Source organism: Symphalangus syndactylus, chromosome 12, assembly GCF_028878055.3.
Source record: "Symphalangus syndactylus isolate Jambi chromosome 12, NHGRI_mSymSyn1-v2.1_pri, whole genome shotgun sequence".
Taxonomy (NCBI): Eukaryota; Metazoa; Chordata; class Mammalia; order Primates; family Hylobatidae; genus Symphalangus; species Symphalangus syndactylus.
In genome coordinates, this window is record NC_072441.2 from 136,085,951 (window position 1) to 136,105,845 (window position 19,895).

A 19,895-nucleotide genomic window follows, 5' to 3' on the forward strand; every position below is an offset into this window, starting at 1 on the left:
AGATACATTCTCCGTAAGAAAAAAAAGAAATTTTCCAAAAGACTGAGTTGGAAAACTTGACTAACAGGAATGCCTGTAGCAATTTTAGAACTTTTTACCTCTCCTTCATTATATGGATATCCCTTGTCTTGTTAGTCTTTTCTTGCTTTTCTTAATTCTTACATCTGCTGTTTCCATTCTCTAGTACCACTTTAAATCTTCCCATTTCCAAGATTCTAGAATTTGGCACAAACAACCCCTGAAATATTCCTTCTTCCTTTTCTGGGAGTAAGACAGCAAATGGAGCTGCGCTGCAGTATCCCTCCTTACCAGTGGATGGCAATGCCACTCACAGTTTGACCTATCTGTGCTCTGTGGTCAAGAAACCCTAATGTTTACTCTTTCATTGCCTTTGATCTGAGGCTACATCAGGAGCTATAAAATGAACTGGTCCCCTGAAAGCTCAGCAAGTTTGAAATTCAATAATTTCAAACTTCAGATAAAAGCCACCACCATACCCTGACAAGACCAGCCTGGGGATTTGGATTATGCTGACTTGGCATTTGTGGAATAACAGCTGGTCTTGTTTATTGAGCAGCCTCATGGTGCCAGGCACGGTGTTGGGCCCTTGAATCTAGTCACTGCTCGCCTCCACCTCTGAAGTAACATAACCATCTCCCTTCTATAGCTTAGGGAACTGAGGGTCAGAGTCTGAGAAAGGTCAAGGTCATCTGGCAAATGTTGAACAAACCCAGAATTTGAACCCAGACCTATCTGACTCCAAAGAGTCTATTTTTCTTCTTTTAATTATTTGAGGAGAGAAAATCTTAAAAGATGACTGCAAATTAAAAAATGTTCATTAGTGTGTCTTCAGACCAGAAGCCGTGACCAAATTAGGTCTAAATTCCCCAAACTAAATTCATATTGTAGATAAGTGAGCAAAACTATGTTCTATAATTTCCCATGCTCTCATATCTTCCCCTTTTGTCATTGAGTGAACTTTGTGCATTGAATTTGTCCTTAGCTTGACTGGATGTTCTTCACAGAGCTGTTTTCCAGATTTATTCCCTAGATGTCTTTGTCAGTCTACAGACATCCCTGACCAACATTTCCACTTTTGTGTTAATGTCATGCTAATTTCCTCTTCAGCGTCTCTTACTAGCTGTGGCTACTCCCAAGATGCTGTTATAATTATTCATACTGCTAACTTTTGGGGTACCTATTATGTACCAAGTACTATGCTAAATGTTACTTTTCTCCTCACAACCAACTTGAAAGTTAGGGTACAATATCACCATTTCATAGATGAGGAGACCAAAACACAGAGAGGCTAAGTAACTTTCACAAGGCCACACAGAAAATGGCAGAGCCTAGATCAGAACTAGATTTTACCCAATGCCCTTTTGAATTACCTAAGCTGCTTCTAGTTTTTACTGACTGAAAATGTTACAGGCCATTTAAGAGAAAGGAAGTGTTAATTTGGATTCGGCAATTATTTATTTATAATGCTCCTAAAACCTGCGAACTTTTTCTTGGAATATTCTGTTTGGTTCACTGGCATGTTTCCTTCCAGAATTGCACCAATCTGGTACATTAGTATAACCACATGGTCTGTGGCTTAAGGCCTTCATGCAACTACACTTCTCTCTGGTCTCTGCTTGCATACTTCCAGCAAGAGGAACTCACCATCTCATGATGCAGTCCAATCCATCTTTGGACAGTGCTCTAAGAAGGTTCTTTATTGTACTGAGCTGACATTTGTCAGCTTGTGGCTTCTATTCTCTGTTAGTAGTTCTGAAAAGGTCCTTAGGTCTATCTTAGCGTTTTGAAGCTCTTCCAAACCATCTTCATGCAGGTCTAGGACACCCCATGATGTTTTTGTTTGGTCATAGATATTTTCTTCCACGTATAAACCCTGGAGAAACCCCAGCTTATTAAGAGTCCACTTTGTAGCCACATTCTTTCCTTTTTCCTCCTTGGGAATCATTTTGACAACAACACAGCACTGTCACAAAGTGATTAAGAACAAGGACTCAGGTGCCAAGTTGCCCAGGTTTGAATCCCACTACCTTACCTACTAGCTATGTGACCTTGGGCCAATATCTTAACCTCTCTGAGCCTTGGTGTCATCCTCTGTAAAACAGGGATAATAATAACACTTAGCTCACAGGACTGTGGAGATAATTAAATGAGTTAAGACATGCAGAGTGTGCTTAGAACAGTGTATGCCACACTGGCACTGAGTAAGTATTTTTAGCTGTACTTATTCATATTGTTGTCATCAAAAGCTAAAATGGATCCCTGGTCCCTGCTCAATTCCAACACTGTGTTTCCTGGGAAAGTGGTACACTGCCACCCAAACCAGCCTCCTCCAGTGTGGCCCAGATATCATGGCAGGCTGTGAGGGAGAAGTAGTCTGTTTGCCTGTGGGAGGCACCTTGGTCATTCCATGGACAGTCTAGATCTCAGGCTGGGGTGGAATGGAAATGGTAGGCTCTGGAAACCCAAGGGTATTGCAGAAAACTAGCTGCCTTCTGCCAAAGCGGCAGTCCAGAGCTTGCTCAGTTTCCACTCCCCTCCTCCAAATCTGAAGAGATTATTTGGTGGTCACTGAGTCACAGAAGTTGCCCTGGAGTTGATCTTCAAGATGGTCTAAATCCCCTCAGACTCTGAGGCCCAGAGAGGTGAAGTCATCCACCAAACGGCAGCTCAGTGTGCCATGGCCTCTCTGGTGCTGGAACTCAGATTCCCCGATTCCCAGCCAGGCACCTTTCTACCTAGCCCCATGCTGTCCTTGTGGGGGCAGGTGTGGTGGCTGGCAAAGGGGGCTGCCATTCTTAGATTGCCCCAGCATCAGGAAATGTGGTTGCTTCATTCACTGGCTGGAAACAGCATGGTTTTTCATGACCTTAATGACAGTGGCATGAAGTAGGAGGAAATTCTCACTCCCAGCCCCCGCCCTAAGCACAGCATTTCTGCTCCCTAGGCAAGAGTGCACCCACCCCCTGACAACACTGCAGCGTTTAGAGGGCATGTCCTTGGGATAGTGGAAGATGTCTAGGAAGCACGAGGCCAATGCCAGCCTTCCCCTTAAGCCAGCTCTCATCACTGAGGCATGGCTCTGTAAAGAGGGTGGGTCCTGCAGGACTAACAGCCCAGAGTCTGCACAGTCTCTCTGTGCCTGTCTCTATGGTGGAACTGGGGACGTCCTGCTGGTCAGGGTCCTCAGCCCAGCTCCTGGCCTTTGCTACTAGCTCAGGAGGGCCAAGATCCTGGAAGCAATAGATCTGTGCTCTGCTCCCAGCTCTGCCCTTAACTCGCTGGGTGACCTTAGCTTTCTGATCTATAAACAAGAACTGGACCAGTTTATCTCCAAAGGCAGAGTGGAGCCTTTGTTCATGTGTTCAACATTATTTAAGCATCTTCTCTGAGACAGACCCTGTGTGGGGTTCTGGGGTGCCCAAGGAGACCAAGCTGGGGACCTGTCCCCCGGAGTTCCCAGACTAGTGTAAAAGACGGAGAACAAACACAGGTCTTACGGGAGGTTAACCTGAAAGAGACAGGGTTCCAGCTGTAACACCAACTAATGGCATGGCCTTGGATAAGGGACTTCTCTCTGGGGATCAGTTTCCTTAATTCTGTAAAGTGGAGCTAATAGCACCTCTTCATGGGGGAGTGTGAAGATTGCATATATGTACTTGTGCAGTACCGTGTAAGGCATGATTATTAGCATTGCATTCGTGGCTGAGGACACACTTTTAACCAGCAATGATTTTGTCATTCCCGCGGTGGGCCAGGTTCACCTCCCTTCGCTGGTTTCCCCGGAAGGCCAGAAAGATCTAGCTAGAGTGGAGAAGGAAGAAGAGAGGAGAGGGGAGCCGGAGGAGGATGCTCCTGCCTCCCAGAGAGGGGAGCCGGCGAGGATCAAAATCTTCGAAGGAGGGTAAGACTCATGTTTGGTTTTCATCGTCTGCCTCCCGTGGAATAAGAGCTGGCGCCCATCAGTGTTCACGGGCAGCAGTGGCTCAGTTGGCAAGGGCTCTGCCCACAGGTGCCCTGTGGTCCCAGCGATGCCTTTCAGCAGACATCACCTTCCTGGGACTCTCAGTCCCCTCTGTTTAAGAATGCCATGGGGCTTCTTGGTGGGGATGGGTGATGCTGGGTATTTGTTGAGGATCTGGAGGGGTCTGGGTCTTTCTCCAGCCCTTCATTTTCTCAGATCCTGGCCAGGTTTCTAGTTCCTGCATTGGAGTTGCCATCCCAGTATCCCAGCAAATGTCCAGACTTCTGTCTCTCTTGACATGTATTCTCCAAAAGTCACCTCTGTACTGCCCAATGGCCATCTTGGCATGTCTGGTTTCCCACGGGGCACTTGGGCTCAGCCGACTAGGCTGTTTGCAGGGCTGATTGCACACTGTATGTACCAGGTGTTTCCACTGGTCCCCATCCTGACTGGCTGGGGCCCAAGGCTCAATGATTGGTGAATATTTTGAATCTCATTTGTAGTTATTCACCTTTGATGCTTGACTTTGGGAAACCAATGGTCTAAACGTTTCAGAGCTCACAGCTTCAGGGACTGTCTGGGCTCTGGAAGGGTGCCTTGTTTCAGACGTGCTTTGTGGAAGTTTTGTGCCAGCTGTGTTTTGTGTGGCCACATGTTTGCTTCCTGGGATATGGGTGTCTGTGAGCAGGTCCTGTGGCGTCTGTCTCAGGGTCCTGTGTCTGTGTCCCTGGTGTGATCAGGGTGGCCTGGTCCTGCACAGCCCTTAAGGACAACAACGTAGAGGAAAATGTGCTTCCTGTGCAGGACAGTCCCCGTGAGCCGGGGCCAACACGGCTGTCAGCGGGGGCCTCTGATCCTCTAGCACCTGCAAGCGCCTAACTCACAGGGTCGGCATGGGAGGCACGGGAGTCCTCCATAAGGTTGGGGGACAACAGAGACTGCCACCCTCCCCAGGGCCACCAGTTGGCATCTTCTGGTGGCACTGACCAGCAGGGGCTCTCAGGAGAGAGGGTGCTTGGAAATGTGGGGAGCCGGGTAGTCAGTGGTGGGAAGGGGGCCAGGGGTAGCAAATGCCCCTGAAACCTACCGCCTAAAATACCAATAGCAGCTGCATTGAAGAAACACTGGACCAAAGGTCTTCGAAAATGCCAACCCTCTTTCCGCGTGGGGATGGACGGGGGTCCGCCTGCTGTTTGGTTAGAGCGCCCTCGTGTGTCTCTGTGTTCTCATGCCACTGGATCCCTTAGAGGCCACGCAGAGGCAGGATTGATGAAGCACCTGCTCACAGCGACTGGCCCTCTTCCTTCTTGCTTCAGAAGTTCTCTGTGGGAGGGCTGCTGAGTGTTTCATGGTGTCCCAGGAGCTTGCCCCAGCAGCATTCCGTGTGTGCCTGCGGAGGTTCGAATCTTCCCTGAGAGGCAGGTGCTCTGTGACCTCGGGAAGCCTGAGCCTCCAGAAAGGCAGCTGGCAAGAGCCACTCCCCGCCCGGCTCCCTGCTGGATGTCTCTACCTACACGGTCTGCATCGGCTGAAGGAGGGGGAAGATCACCCACGAGTCCCCTTCTCCTCTTCCTCCAGCCGGCATAGGTCCTACTCCCTCTCCACCTCCTTCCAGGCCTTCACTTAGTCCCACCTGCTCTGCTTCAGAATCCTCCTCTCTGTTGAGTTCTGTCGTCTCTGCCCCCACTTACCTCTGTTCTGCCTGAGACTAGCCCCCCAGCTCTCCCGCCCTCAATTTCCTTATTTGTAAAAAGGGGGAGAATAACATTTGTAAAAGGGGGGAAATAACATGTGGGATTTTCAGAGGACCTTGTGAGACCCCATATGAAGGCTATAGTTCATAGCTGCTCAAAAAAAAAAAATAGACATTGGTGCATTTTACTACTAGTATATCCATTTCATCAATCTCCATCCGGGACAGTCCCACTCTATTCTGTCAGCTGTGGAAGGTATCCTCTCCGTTTCAATTTGTCACATGCTATTTGAGCACGGATGGAACTGATTATAGTATCAGATCCTTTCCTCCCCCAGCCTGGCTGTCTCAAGCTGGGACCGTGCCTCCCACTCTCACTTCTGGTGATTCTTCTAAATTCATGGTTCTCTTGGGGCTGGCATCACCCCCCAGAGTGTTTGGAAATGGTGAAGGACAGGGAGGGCATTTTGGTTGCCGCATAACCTAGGACACTTCCGGCATTTCAGGGACGGGGCGGGAGATACTGACTTTCCATTCCACCAACCTTACAACCTCTTGTTCCCCCAAATCACCAAGGATGCCCCCACCCAGAATCACTGGGCACACTCCTCTGCAATCCCACAGTTTTGCCTTAGACTCAGTTCTTCCTTTTATTTTTTTCTTTCTTTTGTAATACAACAAACATGTGTATTTCACTCCTGTACACATTTGAGAAGGGTCTGCCATGGAGCTCTGTTCCTTAGATCCAGGCCTGTAGAGGCTGAGAGACGAAGAAGAAAACAATGGTTCCACCCAGAAGCTTCTGCTCACATTTAAATGGCCAAAGCAAGTCACATGGCCTCACCTAGCTCCATGGGAGTAGAGAAGTGCATTCCTACCGTGTGCTTGGGAGAACCTGAAATATCTGGTAGATATAGTGCTCGTGACTATTCAAATTGGTTCAACATACATCTGTAACTTGTTATGTTTACTCAACCGTGTTTTTGACATGCATCCATGTTGATACATGTAGACCTAGTTCATCATGAATCAGTAAGCCAGACACAAAAGAGTAGATGCTATATGAGTCCAACATCCGTGAGTCTTTTCATCTCTAATTAAACTCGCCTTAATTTCTTTCTTGACCTCCATTTCAGTGACTGATCAATTTATTAATTCATCAGGGAGGAGGATCTATTTAATCAGTGCCTTTTGGGTGCTCTGTGCCAGAAAATGCAGTGGCCCATGGGGGTTAACTGTCATCCTGCCCTCAAGGTGCTTGGGGACTACACCAAGGTGGCAACACAAGACCCACTGCTAAGGTGGGGATGGCCAGGGCTGAGAAGCTCACAGCAAAGGAAGGATGCCTGGGGGATGGAATAGCCAGAGAGGGCTTCCCAGAGTGGGTGGGTGGGGCCAGGCCCTGGAAGGGTGGGCGACACCCAGACAAGTGGAGAGGAAGGGTATGCTGCCCAGCAGTCTACCTGCTACAGGTGTGATGGCAGCTCCCGTACCTGATCAGTGAGACTCACTTCCTCTTGGCTTGAGCATTCTCCCTTGCTGGCATCACCCATCTCCTTAGCTCCAAGCCTCATCTCTGTGCCGACATTGCTACATTTGGGTCTCCAGCCAGGACCTCACGCCTGAACTGCAGACACTGGTTTTGATGCCTCCTGAGCATTTTTGCCTGGGAAACTCACAACACCTCACATGCACTTAGCATGTGCAAACCAAGCCTTCCACTTCCCACCAGCAGCATCTCCTTCCACATCCAGACCTCAAGTGACACACCCAGCCCTTCACACTCAGAACCTTAACATTGTCTTGGACACCTTCTCCCCCTTTCCAGTTAGTCCCCCGATCCTGGTGTCTGCATGAAGTAGTCAGTGACTCATTGTGGTCTCTTTACTCCCTCTGCCACTGCTCTGGTCACTTATCTCTAGAACTCCAATGTTGGTGCCACTGAGCATCACTAAACATGATTCTGCCTGTGTCATGCTTTTCTCCAGAGCCATCTGTGGCTGCCTCACCTACAGGATCCAGTTTAAACTCAGCCTGTGAGTGCTGGCCTCAGAATCTGACCTGCTTCTATTGCCCTTCACCTTTTGCTGCCTGCTGGGCCCTGCCATTGCCAAATCCTACCCAGCCTTCTAAAGCCAGTACTCAGCCCTGCTCCTCTAACAAGCCTCCCAAATCCCTCCACACTCTGTAGTTCTTTGTGTTACTTCTGTCATAACCCTGGTGATAAGATCCATTTCTGTCTCCTCCCAAGTCCCTTCTTGACTTGGGTCCTGGGGTAATGCTTTGCACACACAATGCATCAGTCTCTGTTTATTGCACTATTTTCCTGGCACATGGTCCCCTCTGCATTCCCCATCACTTCCACACCTGAACAAAGCCCGAATTTTCCAGGCAGCCCCTGGGAGTGCCCATCAGGGATGTGATGGCTCTCTCACCCAGCACCCGTGCATTTGCCTTGGTGGTTTAGAATGGCTTTTTGTTAAGCAGTGTTGTTTTCACACACACAAAGTTATATTGTTCCTTGAGAGTAATGACTATATTGTCTTAACTCAAGTTCACTCGTTGCAAGGAAACCTGGGAATTCAGCCCAATGGGCTTACATGGAAGAGGAAGAGACTGGAATTGATAGGAACCACCTGGCTGACCAAGCCCAGTTGGGTGGTGTGTTGTTGGGGCTTAGGTCCGAAGGGCATGATAAGTTCAGATGGTGAGATCCCAGGAGTCCATGCCAGACCCTGCCTGCTGCAGGACTCAGCTGCTGCACCTCCTATGGGAGGGCATTGGCTTCCATCCCACCTCACCTACCCCAGTACCTCACTCCAGCCATTGCCACTCTCCTGGACCATTCAAATGAGCATACCCAGACTTAAGTTTTCCACCTTAAAAACACTTTGGCTGAAGGGCCATATTGCCAGATTTCTCTGTTTCCTTTAAAGAAAAACTCCATAAGAAGTTGACCGTGTTGCTCACCTCTGTATCTTTCCTCCTGGCTTCTCTCAGACCTATTCAAGATGGGCCTTTGGGCTCCTCATGCCTCAGAAGCTGCTCTTATCCAAGTCAGTGATGATCCTCACCTTGCAGAAGTCAGTAGTCAGTTCTCACTTCTATTCTTTCCTGAGCCATCGGTAGCATTTGACACAGTCAATCCTTTGCTCGTCCATGCAGGACTTTGTCCTCTTGGTTTCCTGGATACTGCCTGTATTAGTCTGTTTTCACACTGCTATAAAGAACTGCCCAAGACTGGGTAATTTATAAAGAAAAGAGGTTTAATCGACTCATTCACATGGCTGGAGGGACCTCAGGAAACTTACAATCATGGTGGAAGGTGAAGGGAAAGCAAGGCACCTTCTTCGCAAGGTGACAGAAAGGAAAAATGCATGCAGGAGGAACTACCAAATGCTTATGAAGCCATTAGGTCTCATGAGAACTCATGCACTGTCAGCAGAATGGCATAGAGGAAACTGCCCCCATGATTCAATTCCTCCACCTGGTCTCTCCCTTCACACATGGGGATTATAGGGATTACAATTCAAATGAGATTTTGGGTGGGGACACAGACAAACCATATCACCTTCTTTCTTGATCCTCCTCTTCCTTGACTGGTTGCACTTTCTCACCATCTTCAGTGAGTCCCATCATTGCCTGATCTCTGAACATTAGGGCTCCATGTGGCCCAGCCCCAGGCTCCGTGCTCTTCCTCTAAACTCAGTCCCAGTGTGATCTATACACCATCTACAGTTGATGACACTCAGACCCCTATCTCCAATGACTTCTCCCCTGAACTCCGGGTCATGCATCCAACTTCGTATCTGGGAGGCAGTCCACCTGCACATCAGTGAACCCACCCTTTGTCCACAGCACAGCGCATACTGAAGAACTGTGACTCAGGCCTCTTTGACGTTCCTTAAAGAAATTATTTTAAAAGTTTATTTAATTCATTATTATTCCAGTTGAAGGGGTTACATTTTTAACGAATGTACTTTTCTATCTCATTTATTCCTATAGTTGAATTAATTTTTATCCAACTCTTAAGAGTTCATGCAGTGTACGCAACACATGTTTTTGTGACAGCGCATTTGTACATTTTCAAGTGTGTGTGTGCCTGTGCATGTGCACACATGCCTGTGTGTTTCATGAAATAGTAGCTTGGAGAGAATAGTGTTCGTTTTAAAAAATCTAAAGATTATTTTCTTTTCTAATAGTTTTTTACAAATCCGTTTCTTCTTGGACTTTGAAACCCAGAAGTGTAGCATAATTTTCAGCCTAATCATCTGCTGTGCCTAGTCCCATTTTGCTGTGAACTCCAGATTTAGAATTATGTCTTTGGGAATATGTGTTACCTCTGTGTATTTATTGGGGAACAATTGGTTAAACTATGAATTAAATGAATGGTAATAAGTTGGAGCCTTTTGGATAGGTGTGTAAAAAATAAAGTCAGTAAACCACTCTAAGAACCTAAACAGGAGCAAAACCACATACCACAGGAGGGTTGGTGGCGTGGAGGTTGGGAAATGTATAACATAGGCAGACAAACTGTGCCCATTACCCACACTTGCTGCGTATCTCTTTAAAGTCTTTTAAGTGGTCAAATATGGGTATATTAGTCAATTCTTGCATGGCTATAAAGAAATACTTAAGACTGGGTAATTTATAAAGAAAAGAGGTTTAATTGGCTCATGGTTCTGCAGGCTATACAGGAAGCATGCTCCTGGCATATGCTCGGCTTCTGGGGAGGCCTCAGGAAACTTTCAATCATGGCAGGAGGTGAAGGGGAAGCAGGTGCGTCTTATATGACTGGAGCAGGAGCAAGAGCGGGAGGGAGGTGCCACACAATTTTTACACAACCAGATCTCGGAACTCACTATAGTGACGACAGCATGGAGAGGGGATGGTGTTAAACCATAAGACACTGCCCCCGTGATCCAGTCACCTCCCACCAGGCCCCGTCTCCATTACTGGGGATTACAATTTGACGTGAGATTTGGTCAAAGATACAGATCCAAACCATATCAGTGGGGAAAGGCATCTTCTGAAGGAGAGCGGCAAAGTCACTCATTCAGTTAAGCAAGATGGACATTCTGCATAGGCAGTTTCATTTTTCTAGTTGCTTGGACCGAAAGCCACTCTGTCTCACATCGTTAGCAAACCCTGGCAGCTTGGCCCTGAAACCGTATCTTGAATCTGCTCATTTTTCCCCACCTCTGGGTCAAGCCACTGGTAGCTCACACCTGGGTGATCACAATGTCCTACAGTCTCCTCCTCCCACCTTCCCCACTGTGGTCCATTCTCAGCCCAACAAGAGTGATCCTGTTAAGGTCCACACACACACCCTGCCGCTCCTATGCTGTGTTCCCCGAAGCCCTCACGGGCCTGCATGTGCCGGCTCCAGCTCCTCCCTGACCTCTGCCTGTGGCTCTCGCCCTGCTCCCTGGGCTTTGGCCAAGCTCTGCTCTTTGTAAGACAAGCTTCTGCCCCAGGGCCTTTGCACTTGCTGTGCTCTCTGCCTGGAGCCCTTTTTCCAGAGACTCCCATGGCCCCCTCACTTCCCTCCATCACCCTTCAGTGAAGCCTTCCCACACTACCCATGATGAGTTTGCACACTCCGTGGCACTTCTTACCCTCTTCCTTTCCTGCTTTATTTTTCTCCAGGTATTTACTAGTGTGCTTCTGTTTCCTCCACCAGACTGTGAGCTCTGTGAGAGGGCAGGAACTATGTTTTGTTCATTGCTGTGTCTCCAGTGCTGAGAATACTGCCTGGCACATGAGCAGTGCCGGGGAATATCTATTAAATGAAGGAATCTTCCTCCAATGTGCTCAGAATTCACTGAGACCTTGGGTGAGAGGGCAGGTCCCTGAACTCTGCAGCTCTTAGAATCTGGGAACAGAATTGAGACTCTGGGTCTCAGGAAGGATCAAGGACACAGTCAAAGCCAAACCAGGCCAGTGAGAACCCATCCATCAGCCTGAAGGCAGGCTTGGTCTGGGAAAGGTGAAGTCGATGGCCTGTGTTATGGGGCAGGCTCTGGGGTTGGGAGCCAAGGACTCTTCCTTGCAGACCATTCTTCTCTGCAGGTGTTCAAGGTAAAAGTGAAATACATAATGCCAGAAAGGGCTGGCTCGTGGGCCACTAGCTCCCAGGCCAGGGCCTTCTCTGAGCAGAGCTCTTTGTGTTCTAGAAGCCGAGAGAATGGGTCCTAGGTTCTCAGCTCTGGATCAGGGGCTGCTCTTCTTCCGGGGTGGGTCTAGGCTATCAGGGCCCTGCCTTATTCCTGAGGCCCAGCACCTTGCTCTCTCTTTAATTCTCAGGCTTCTCCCCAGAAATGTAGATGTGCAGCTCTGAGCATGGCCCAATGGGCTGGGGAGTGAAGTGTCCAACCCCCATCACATGAGCCCACACTGGGCTTTTTCCTCTTTTTCTTTATACCTCCAAATCCTGTTGCCCCCTCTCTCCTGGGGAATATAACGCAGACTTTGAGAAGGAGTAGTGGTTGTCAGGGCAGCAGGAAGAGCAGGATCCTGAGAGCCCAGGTGAGACATCGATGGTTTAGACCAGGAACATGGCAGTGAAGATGGAAAGAGGAGCTATAGGACTTCTGATGACTGTGGAGGCTGAGAAAGAAGCCTCCACTTGAGACTGACTACCGTATTTCTTGTGGTAACAACTGAGTAGATGGTGGTGCCCTTTATGGGGTGAGAAGGGATGGAGGAGGGAAGTGAAAAATAGGTCTGGGGACAGGGAAATCAAAACTTGTTGGACATGTGACTTTTGAGATGCCAGGCCAAGCGGAGATGTTCAGGGAGACATTTGGCAATTGGATAGATGAGCCTGGTCCTCAGAGGAGAGGCCTGAGGTCGAATACACTCTTCAGAGTTTTCAGTGTATAGATGCAATTTAGTGCTATGGGCCAAGATGGGCCATCTTGGGGGGAGATGGAGAAGAGAGAAAAGGAAAAGGCATCCAGGACTGATCCCAGGATACCAGCATTTCTAGGGCAGACAGAAACACTGCTGCAGAAGAGATTGAGGAGGAATCGCCAGAGAAGCAGGAAGAGACCCAGCCAAGTGTGAAGCCTGGAAGCCAAGAGAAGAGAATGTTCAAAGAGGAAGGAGGCTCAGCCTGGTGAGGACAGGCATGTGGCACGTGCCCATTCAACAGGGCCCTGTGCAGAGGACTGGTGACTGATGGGAGCTGTTTCCATAGTGATGGAACCCTGGTGGTATGAGCCGAAATGAAGAGTGGATGTGCCTGTGTAAGCGTTATCCTAAGAGGCTGGCTGTGGAGGAAAGCAGCACAATCGGGGAGGTGGTTCCTGGAGGGAGTGTGAGCTGGAGCAGGCAGGTGTTTGAACTGAGAAGTCCTCATGTGTGTCTGCTGCAAGGAATGCCTTCTAGCAAGGGGCAGGTGATGATGCCAAGGAGAGAAGGGGCAGGGGGCAGGAGCAAAGCCCTGGGGACCTGCAGGGGCATTGATGAGAAGAAGACAATTCCCTGGTCATGATAGGAGGAAGAGAGGATGCTGGTTTGGGGGTGGGCAGTGGGGAGGATTCTCTCAGCCCCATTCCAGGCCTCTTTTCCCTATTCCAGGCCACCTATGCACTTGAGGTCTTCACCCACCATGCATTTGTGAATGACTATTTTGAAACCGGAGTAGAAAATTTCTGTACCCAGGAAATCACTTAGACTCTTGGAAAAGTTATTCCTCCATAAAGATGATCCTCCAGTAAAAATCTCCAGTGTTGGTCTAGTTAGGGTGACTGTGCTGGCCTTCTGGATTTCCTCTGAGGACTCAAAGGACTTCCCAGGGAACACTCGCTCCAGTCATCAGAGACAACTGATGATATGCTGTGAAACCCAAGTCATGGATCGTTATAAAAAAAATGTGAAAAGCGAAGAGAAAGAAAAAAGACGTATTGATCATTGGGCAGACTGAGTGTCTGAGTATGCTGGACCCAGAGCCTTCCAGAGCTCTGAACCCTGTCAGGGAAGATCTCTTTGCCTCATATTAAAATTTAAAAGGAGACTTTTCTTCAAGCGGGTACAGCCTTAGGTTCCTGGGTAGGGAGGTCTCGGACAGCCCCTGGTAGTCCCCTGAGAGCTACAACGAGGAGGTAGCATCCTCTAGTCCTGGACACTGTCTGCCTGGATCCCGGCCTCTGTTTCTGTCCTGGAGAATCAGGATGGGCCCCCAGGAGGAAGCTGGCTTCTCTCTGTCTCTCTCCTGTGGGAAAAGCAGCCTCTTAGAGAACAGAAGCATATGTGCTCGCTTGCTCTCTCTCTCTCTCTCTCTCTGTGTGTGTGTGTGTGTGTCTGTCTGTCTTTCAGTTTTTATCAAAGTTACACATGTCTGGAGTTTAAAGAGTCAAATATTCCCATAGATTTTGTTGTGGGAAACAGCAGTACTCTTTCTCTTTGCCCCACATTTTCTCCCTGCCCAACCCCCACCCACCCGGCAGTCACCACTCCCAGAAGCAGCACCTTTCATCTCTTTTAGCGGATTGTCTTGGTTTGCCATATCTCTACATAATGTGCTTGGATTGCCCATGACTTGGCTTCTCAGCTTCAGCATTATCTGCAGGCTCCGAAGCCTTTCCCGTTGGCATTCCACCTCCCGCCACCTCCCTATCCTCTCATTAGTGTAGTATCGTAAATAATTCACAGCCAAGCCATAAAGTGAACCATGATTACTTTCCTTTCCTGTTTTCACTGTGTATAATCATTGTATGTATGTGTGCTTAATTGCACTTTGTTTTCTATACATTTGTTACTAATTCAACCCCAGATTCACGCCTCACCCAAATTTCCCCTCAAGACGTTGGAGATGTTCAGCAGCGCCTGACACTCTCTGCATCCAGTCTTGCTGAGGCAGGGGCTCCGCTGAGTTGTCCGGTGGCTCCTGACTGCCCCGGGGCTCCCCTCTCCATGGTGGTGCACTCTCATCCAGCGAGCTCCCTCCACCCACCCCCGGAGGTCCTCTCTGCCTCCTGCGTTGGGTCTCCTCTTTCCGGAACCCTGGGTCTTCCTTTTCCTTAGTTTTCATCCTCATCTTACAGAGACCATCCTTCAGCGTGGTCTTCTTCAGAGAAGATGCACGAAAGGGAAATACTTTGATCCTTCACATATCTGAAAATGCTGGAAATGTCTTCATTCTATTTTGCAGTCGATTGAAATCTATCATAGAATTCTGGGGTGGAAATCATTTTCCTTCAGTATTGTGAACACATTGCTCCACTCCCGTCTAGCTTCCTGGGTTGCTCTTATAAGAGATCCAAATCCATTCTGAGTCCCTTTGCATTCTTTATGGTCCTATCTTAGGATCTTCTCTACAACCCTAGAACATGACACCTCACAGTGACGGGTCTTCGTGTGGGTCAGTTTTCTCACTCAGTGGCTCCTTCAGTCTGGTGACCCTGGGACTTCTACTTTAAGAAAATATCTTGAGTTCCTCGATTATTTCCTCTCCTCTGTTTTTGTCTTCTCTCTCTCTGGAACTGCTGTTATTCAGGCCTTGGCCCTCCTATCTGTTTTGTCTGATTTTCATACCCTCTGTCACATTTTCCATTGCTTTGTCTTTTTGCTGGATTCTCTGAGTATCTCCTTCCATTTTGTCTCCATCCATTCTATTGAGTTTTTGATTGTTGTTGTCGTTGTTATTTGAGATGGAGTCTTGCTCTGTTGCCAAGCTGGAGTGCAGTGGCGCGATCTCGGCTCACTGCACCCTCCACCTCCTAGATTCAAGCAATTCTCCTGCTTCAGCCTCCTAAGTAGCTGGGACTACAGGCACGCGCCACTATGCCCTGCTAATTTTTTGTATTTTGAGTAGAGACAGGGTTTCACCATGTTAGCCAGGCTGGTTTCGATCTCCTGACCTTATGATCTGCCCTCTTCAGCATCCCAAGGTGGAGTTTTTGATTTCTACTGTCACATTTTTAGTTTTCACGATTTTTTTTTTCTTGAATGTTCCTTTTAATGGCATCCTGTTCTTGTTTGATAGACTCTACTATCTTATCTCTCTAAGGCTATTAACGTTAGTTGTTATTAATGTTACTTGGGTTTTTTTGGCTTTGTTCTTGTTCTGTTTTTAGGTTTTTTTCTTGCGTGGTTTCTGTTCCTCTCAAGTGCCCCTTTATTGTGTGTTTGTTTGGTCTCGTTTCTCAGACGTCTGATAGCCTTTGGTGTCTTCTCATGTTTAAGAGTGGAGGGGCTCAAAGATGATTGGAAGCGATAAGTGAGGCTCTTTGACGGCGCGTTCCCCATAGCTGCCCGCCAGGGCTGTTTCGTCGGGGAGTCTTCAACGGCAGTGCCTTTCTTCTTGAGCAGAATCAATCCCTATGAAGACTCAGTCTCCCTCTTGGAGGTTGAAGAGTCTGCTTGCCATGTTCTGGAAGCCGCAGGAAAAAGTCAGGGAGGAGGGGAAGAAGGAGGGGTCTCTGCAGCCAGTCTGCATGCATTCACTTCCTCCCCACTATTTTTTTTTTTTAATTTTTATGTCTTTTTTTTTTTTTTGAGATGGAGTCTCTCTATCGCCCAGGCTGGAATGCAGTGGAATGATCTCAGTTCACTGCCACCTCCACCTCCTGGGTTCGAGCAATTCTCTTGCCTCAGCCTCCTGAGTAGCTGAGATTACAGGTGACCGCCACCATGCCCAGCTAATTTTTGTATTTTTAGTAGAGATGCGATTTCACCATGTTGGCCAGGCTGGTCTCAAACTCCTGACTTCAAGTGATCCACCCACTTCAGCCTCCCAAACTGCTGGGATTACAAGCATAAGCCACTGCGCCCAACCCCCACTATTTCTTTATGGCACCCCTGCCATGCCCTCAGTGTTCCTGACGTCCGCCCTCAAAAGGGCTCAGTTTCAACTTGTGCAGAGAAGAAACCTCCAGGCTTTCTCTGGGGTTGGTGGGCAGGGGAGTCTCCTGAGCTGCTGGAGTTGAGGAAGGGATGGGAGTCTGACAGCTTCTAACAAGACTTTCCACCAATCGTCCTTACATTGGTTCCCTCCACCCCAACCTGCAGAGGCTTTGAGGGATCCTGGGATGTAAATCAGATTGGTTCCCAGACTTCCCTGCTGCAGGCTTGGGATTCTGTCTCTTCCACTCATTCATCTCTTTCCAGCTTCCAAAAGTTTACTGTTAGTCTCCTATCCCATTCCCCTCTTCCTTGTGGGTTTATTGTACCAAAAAGAAAGAAAGAGAGAAAGAGAAAGAGAAAAAGAGGAAGGAAGGGAAGGAAAGGGAAAAGAAAAGGAAGAAAGTTTTTCCCACTATCTTTAATTAAAGACTGGCTGTAAGGTGGTATTCAAATATTTTTTAGCCACGCAGCTCATTCTTCCAAAGAACTCTTCAAGAAAGGTCACCCTCTCAACCCCAACCCCAGACCCCGGGAGCCTATTGGCACCTCCCTGAACTTCTAGGACTTGGAGGCACAAGTGGGAACCTGACAGTGTTGAAGAAAGTCTTTGGGCTTTGAAATGATTCAGTCAAATTCTAGCCTCACTTCCAGTAATTAATGGCCAGTTCCTTTCCTCTTTGAACCTTAGTTTCTTCATCTAAATAGAGATAATGACACCCATTTCCAGGGTCCTTTTGAGAACTAATAGTTTATCCCAGGTCCAGCATACAGAAAGTATGCAAGTGTTCAGCAAAGGGAGTCTTCCTTCCTCTTTCATAGTTATTTCCTTCCTTCCCTCTTCTTTCTTCCTTGCCTCCACTAGCATGATTCTGATTTTCTTCAGGCTAAGGTGGTCTTTCTGCCCAAGGAGTAGAGAGATGCTGTCTTTGTGTGTCTTTGGTGGCCATGTGTGGACGGCACATCATAGAAGAGAGAGAAGTCTGCACCAACTCTGTAAATGCATTGACTCACGCACAGTAACAATGAAATCTAAAATGCAAAGTGAATATGGGTCAAGCATGGTGGCTCACACCTGTAATCCCAGCACTTTGGGAGATCATGGCAGGTGGATCCCAGCACTTTGGGAGACCATGGCAGGTGGATCGCCAGGAGTTTGAGACCAGCCTGGGCAACGTGGTAAAACCTTGTCTCTACAAAAAAAAAAAAAAAAATTAGCTGGGCATGGTAGTGTGTGCCTGTAGTCCCAGCTATTCGGGAGGCTGAGGCAGGAGAATTGCTTGAGCCCAGGAGGTCAAGGTTGCAGTAAGCCATGATCGCATCACTGCACTCCAGCCTGGGTGACAGTGTTACCCTGTCTCAAAAAAAAAAAAAAGTGACATATGGATTGTTGGACAGATCGAGTGTCTGAGAATGGGGTTGAGTGTGGGTCCACCTGAATTTTCTTAGCTGCAAATCACAAGAACATCTTACCTTTTCCATCTTCGGGCATTGTTTGAAATGAGGTCTTCTACAGGGAGGGAGGTCACGTGGTGTGAGCCGTGATGCTGGAGACTTTGTGTGACCCTTTCTGGGTCACAGTTTTCTCATTTGCAATTGGAAGATGTAAGAATGAGGCTTGGGCTGTAGTGTCCGGGGGACTGGGGTTTGAGTCCCAGCTGCCATTACTAGCTCTGCGATTGCTCTTTGTGAGTTTCTTTTCCATGAAATGAATGATTGCCATGTGGTTTGGATGAACTATCTCTGGCTGTCCAGATGTGAATGTGCAGGGTCTTTCCAGCTCTGGAAACAGCAGAGCTTGGCACTAAATCCTGGGAGCTGCTGCTCAGAGAGAGTCTACTGAAAAGGCCTGGGCAAGGGAGCTATGCAGGCTCCTTCAAGCCTTGTCTCCATAAGGAGAAAGCTGGTCTTCCTTGAAGGTCAAAGGACCTCATCTGAGCTTGTCGCAGGATGCTTCTTATTGGGCAGGATCATGGCTGTGTGCCCTGGTTTGAGGTGAGGCATCTGCTGGGAATTCTTTCCTTCCAGAGCCCGGAGCTGGGTATCAGCTTGCTGGAACATCTGCAGGTGAGGTGAGGCTCACGAAGGAGATGCCAAGTCTCCAGAGGGTGCTGTGGCCTCAGAGGCTTGGATGAGAGAGAAAGCACCTCTCTACCCACAGCCTGGAGTCTCTTGGAGGAGGGGCCTCCTCTGTGGTATATGAAGAATGGAGACCAAACCCAGCAGCTTCAGCACTTCCTTGCAGTCCACAGGGTGAAGTCCTGGCCCCGGGAGGCAATGAGGTTCTCTGTGAGTCAGTGCCAGAGGTTTTCCAGCCTGGCTGCATCCCAAGAGTGCACGAAGCTCCAGCCACATCTGCCCTGCTTAGTGTGGCTGGGTGTCTTTCCCTGCTCTGCGGGTGGAGGTGCTTCTCGGGAGTGCTGGGAATATAAAATCAAATCAGATGCATGAAACAGTTGCCCAGGGCCTGGTACTCTGCCCCCAACCCTGTTGCCAGTCAGAGCCAATGACCTGCATCCTTCAAGACCTGCCCTCTGAGCACGGCATGTGTCCCAGTTTAGCACTAGGTGACAACAACACAACTGGGTTCAAATCCTGGCTCTGCCTCTGACACAAAAGTTGTTTAACCTCTCTGGCTCAGTCTTCTCATCTAGAAAATGAGAATAATCATAGTGCTGTGTCTCAAAGTTGTTGCAGATTAAGTGAAATGGCACATTAAGATTGTGTGTAATGTACTTGGCATGCAGAGAGTTGACCTCTTTTTCTGAATTATCAATATTTACTTCTATGATTGCCTCTTCAGGCAAATAATAAATTCCAGATAGTGCCACCCACCCTGCCCCCATTACTTTTCAGCAGAGTATAAACTCTGAACTGGACCACCTGCATGAAAATCTAGAATCTCTGAGGGGCTGCCTGAGCATAAGTTATGTAACTGCTCTGTGCCTCAGTTTCCCAGTCTGTAAGATGGAGATAACAGTACTGTGATTATATCTTAGAGGGTTGGTATGAGAATTAACCAAGATGCTACCTATGAAGTGCTCACAGTGCGTGGCACATAGTAAATGCTTCATAAAACTCAGCTGTTATTATTAGAAAAGAATCCTCAGAAATCACTTAATCCTAATTCCTCATTTGCCAGTAAGGAAACTGTAGCCCAGGGAGGCATTAACATGGCGTGTTAATGATGGAAGCCAGCCTCTTGACTCCCGCTTAGTATATGCCAACAGGAGGAAGGAAGTAGGAGGGAACATATGATAAGTGTGCACAAAAGCACGTGCCATCCTTCTGTGGCTGTCTTGATGGCAAGGAGATGATGTGGTGGTGGGATCAGGTTGGAAACCTAATGTGCCTTCGGCTCCCTTGCAGAGG

The 19,895-nt window shown here is 48.2% G+C and overlaps 1 protein-coding gene across 8 annotated transcripts in view; it reads left to right on the forward strand.

The window, feature by feature from the left end:
* The window catches only part of HIVEP3 (HIVEP zinc finger 3), a 527,761-nt gene that overhangs the window by 456,284 nt on the left and 51,582 nt on the right, over nt 1-19,895 (forward strand). For all 8 annotated transcript variants that reach the window (XM_063625158.1, XM_063625161.1, XM_055255397.2 and 5 more), the window contains one exon: nt 3,777-3,922. In XM_063625158.1, coding sequence (XP_063481228.1) covers nt 3,777-3,922 — 146 coding nt within the window. The remainder of the gene's footprint in view (nt 1-3,776; nt 3,923-19,895) is intronic.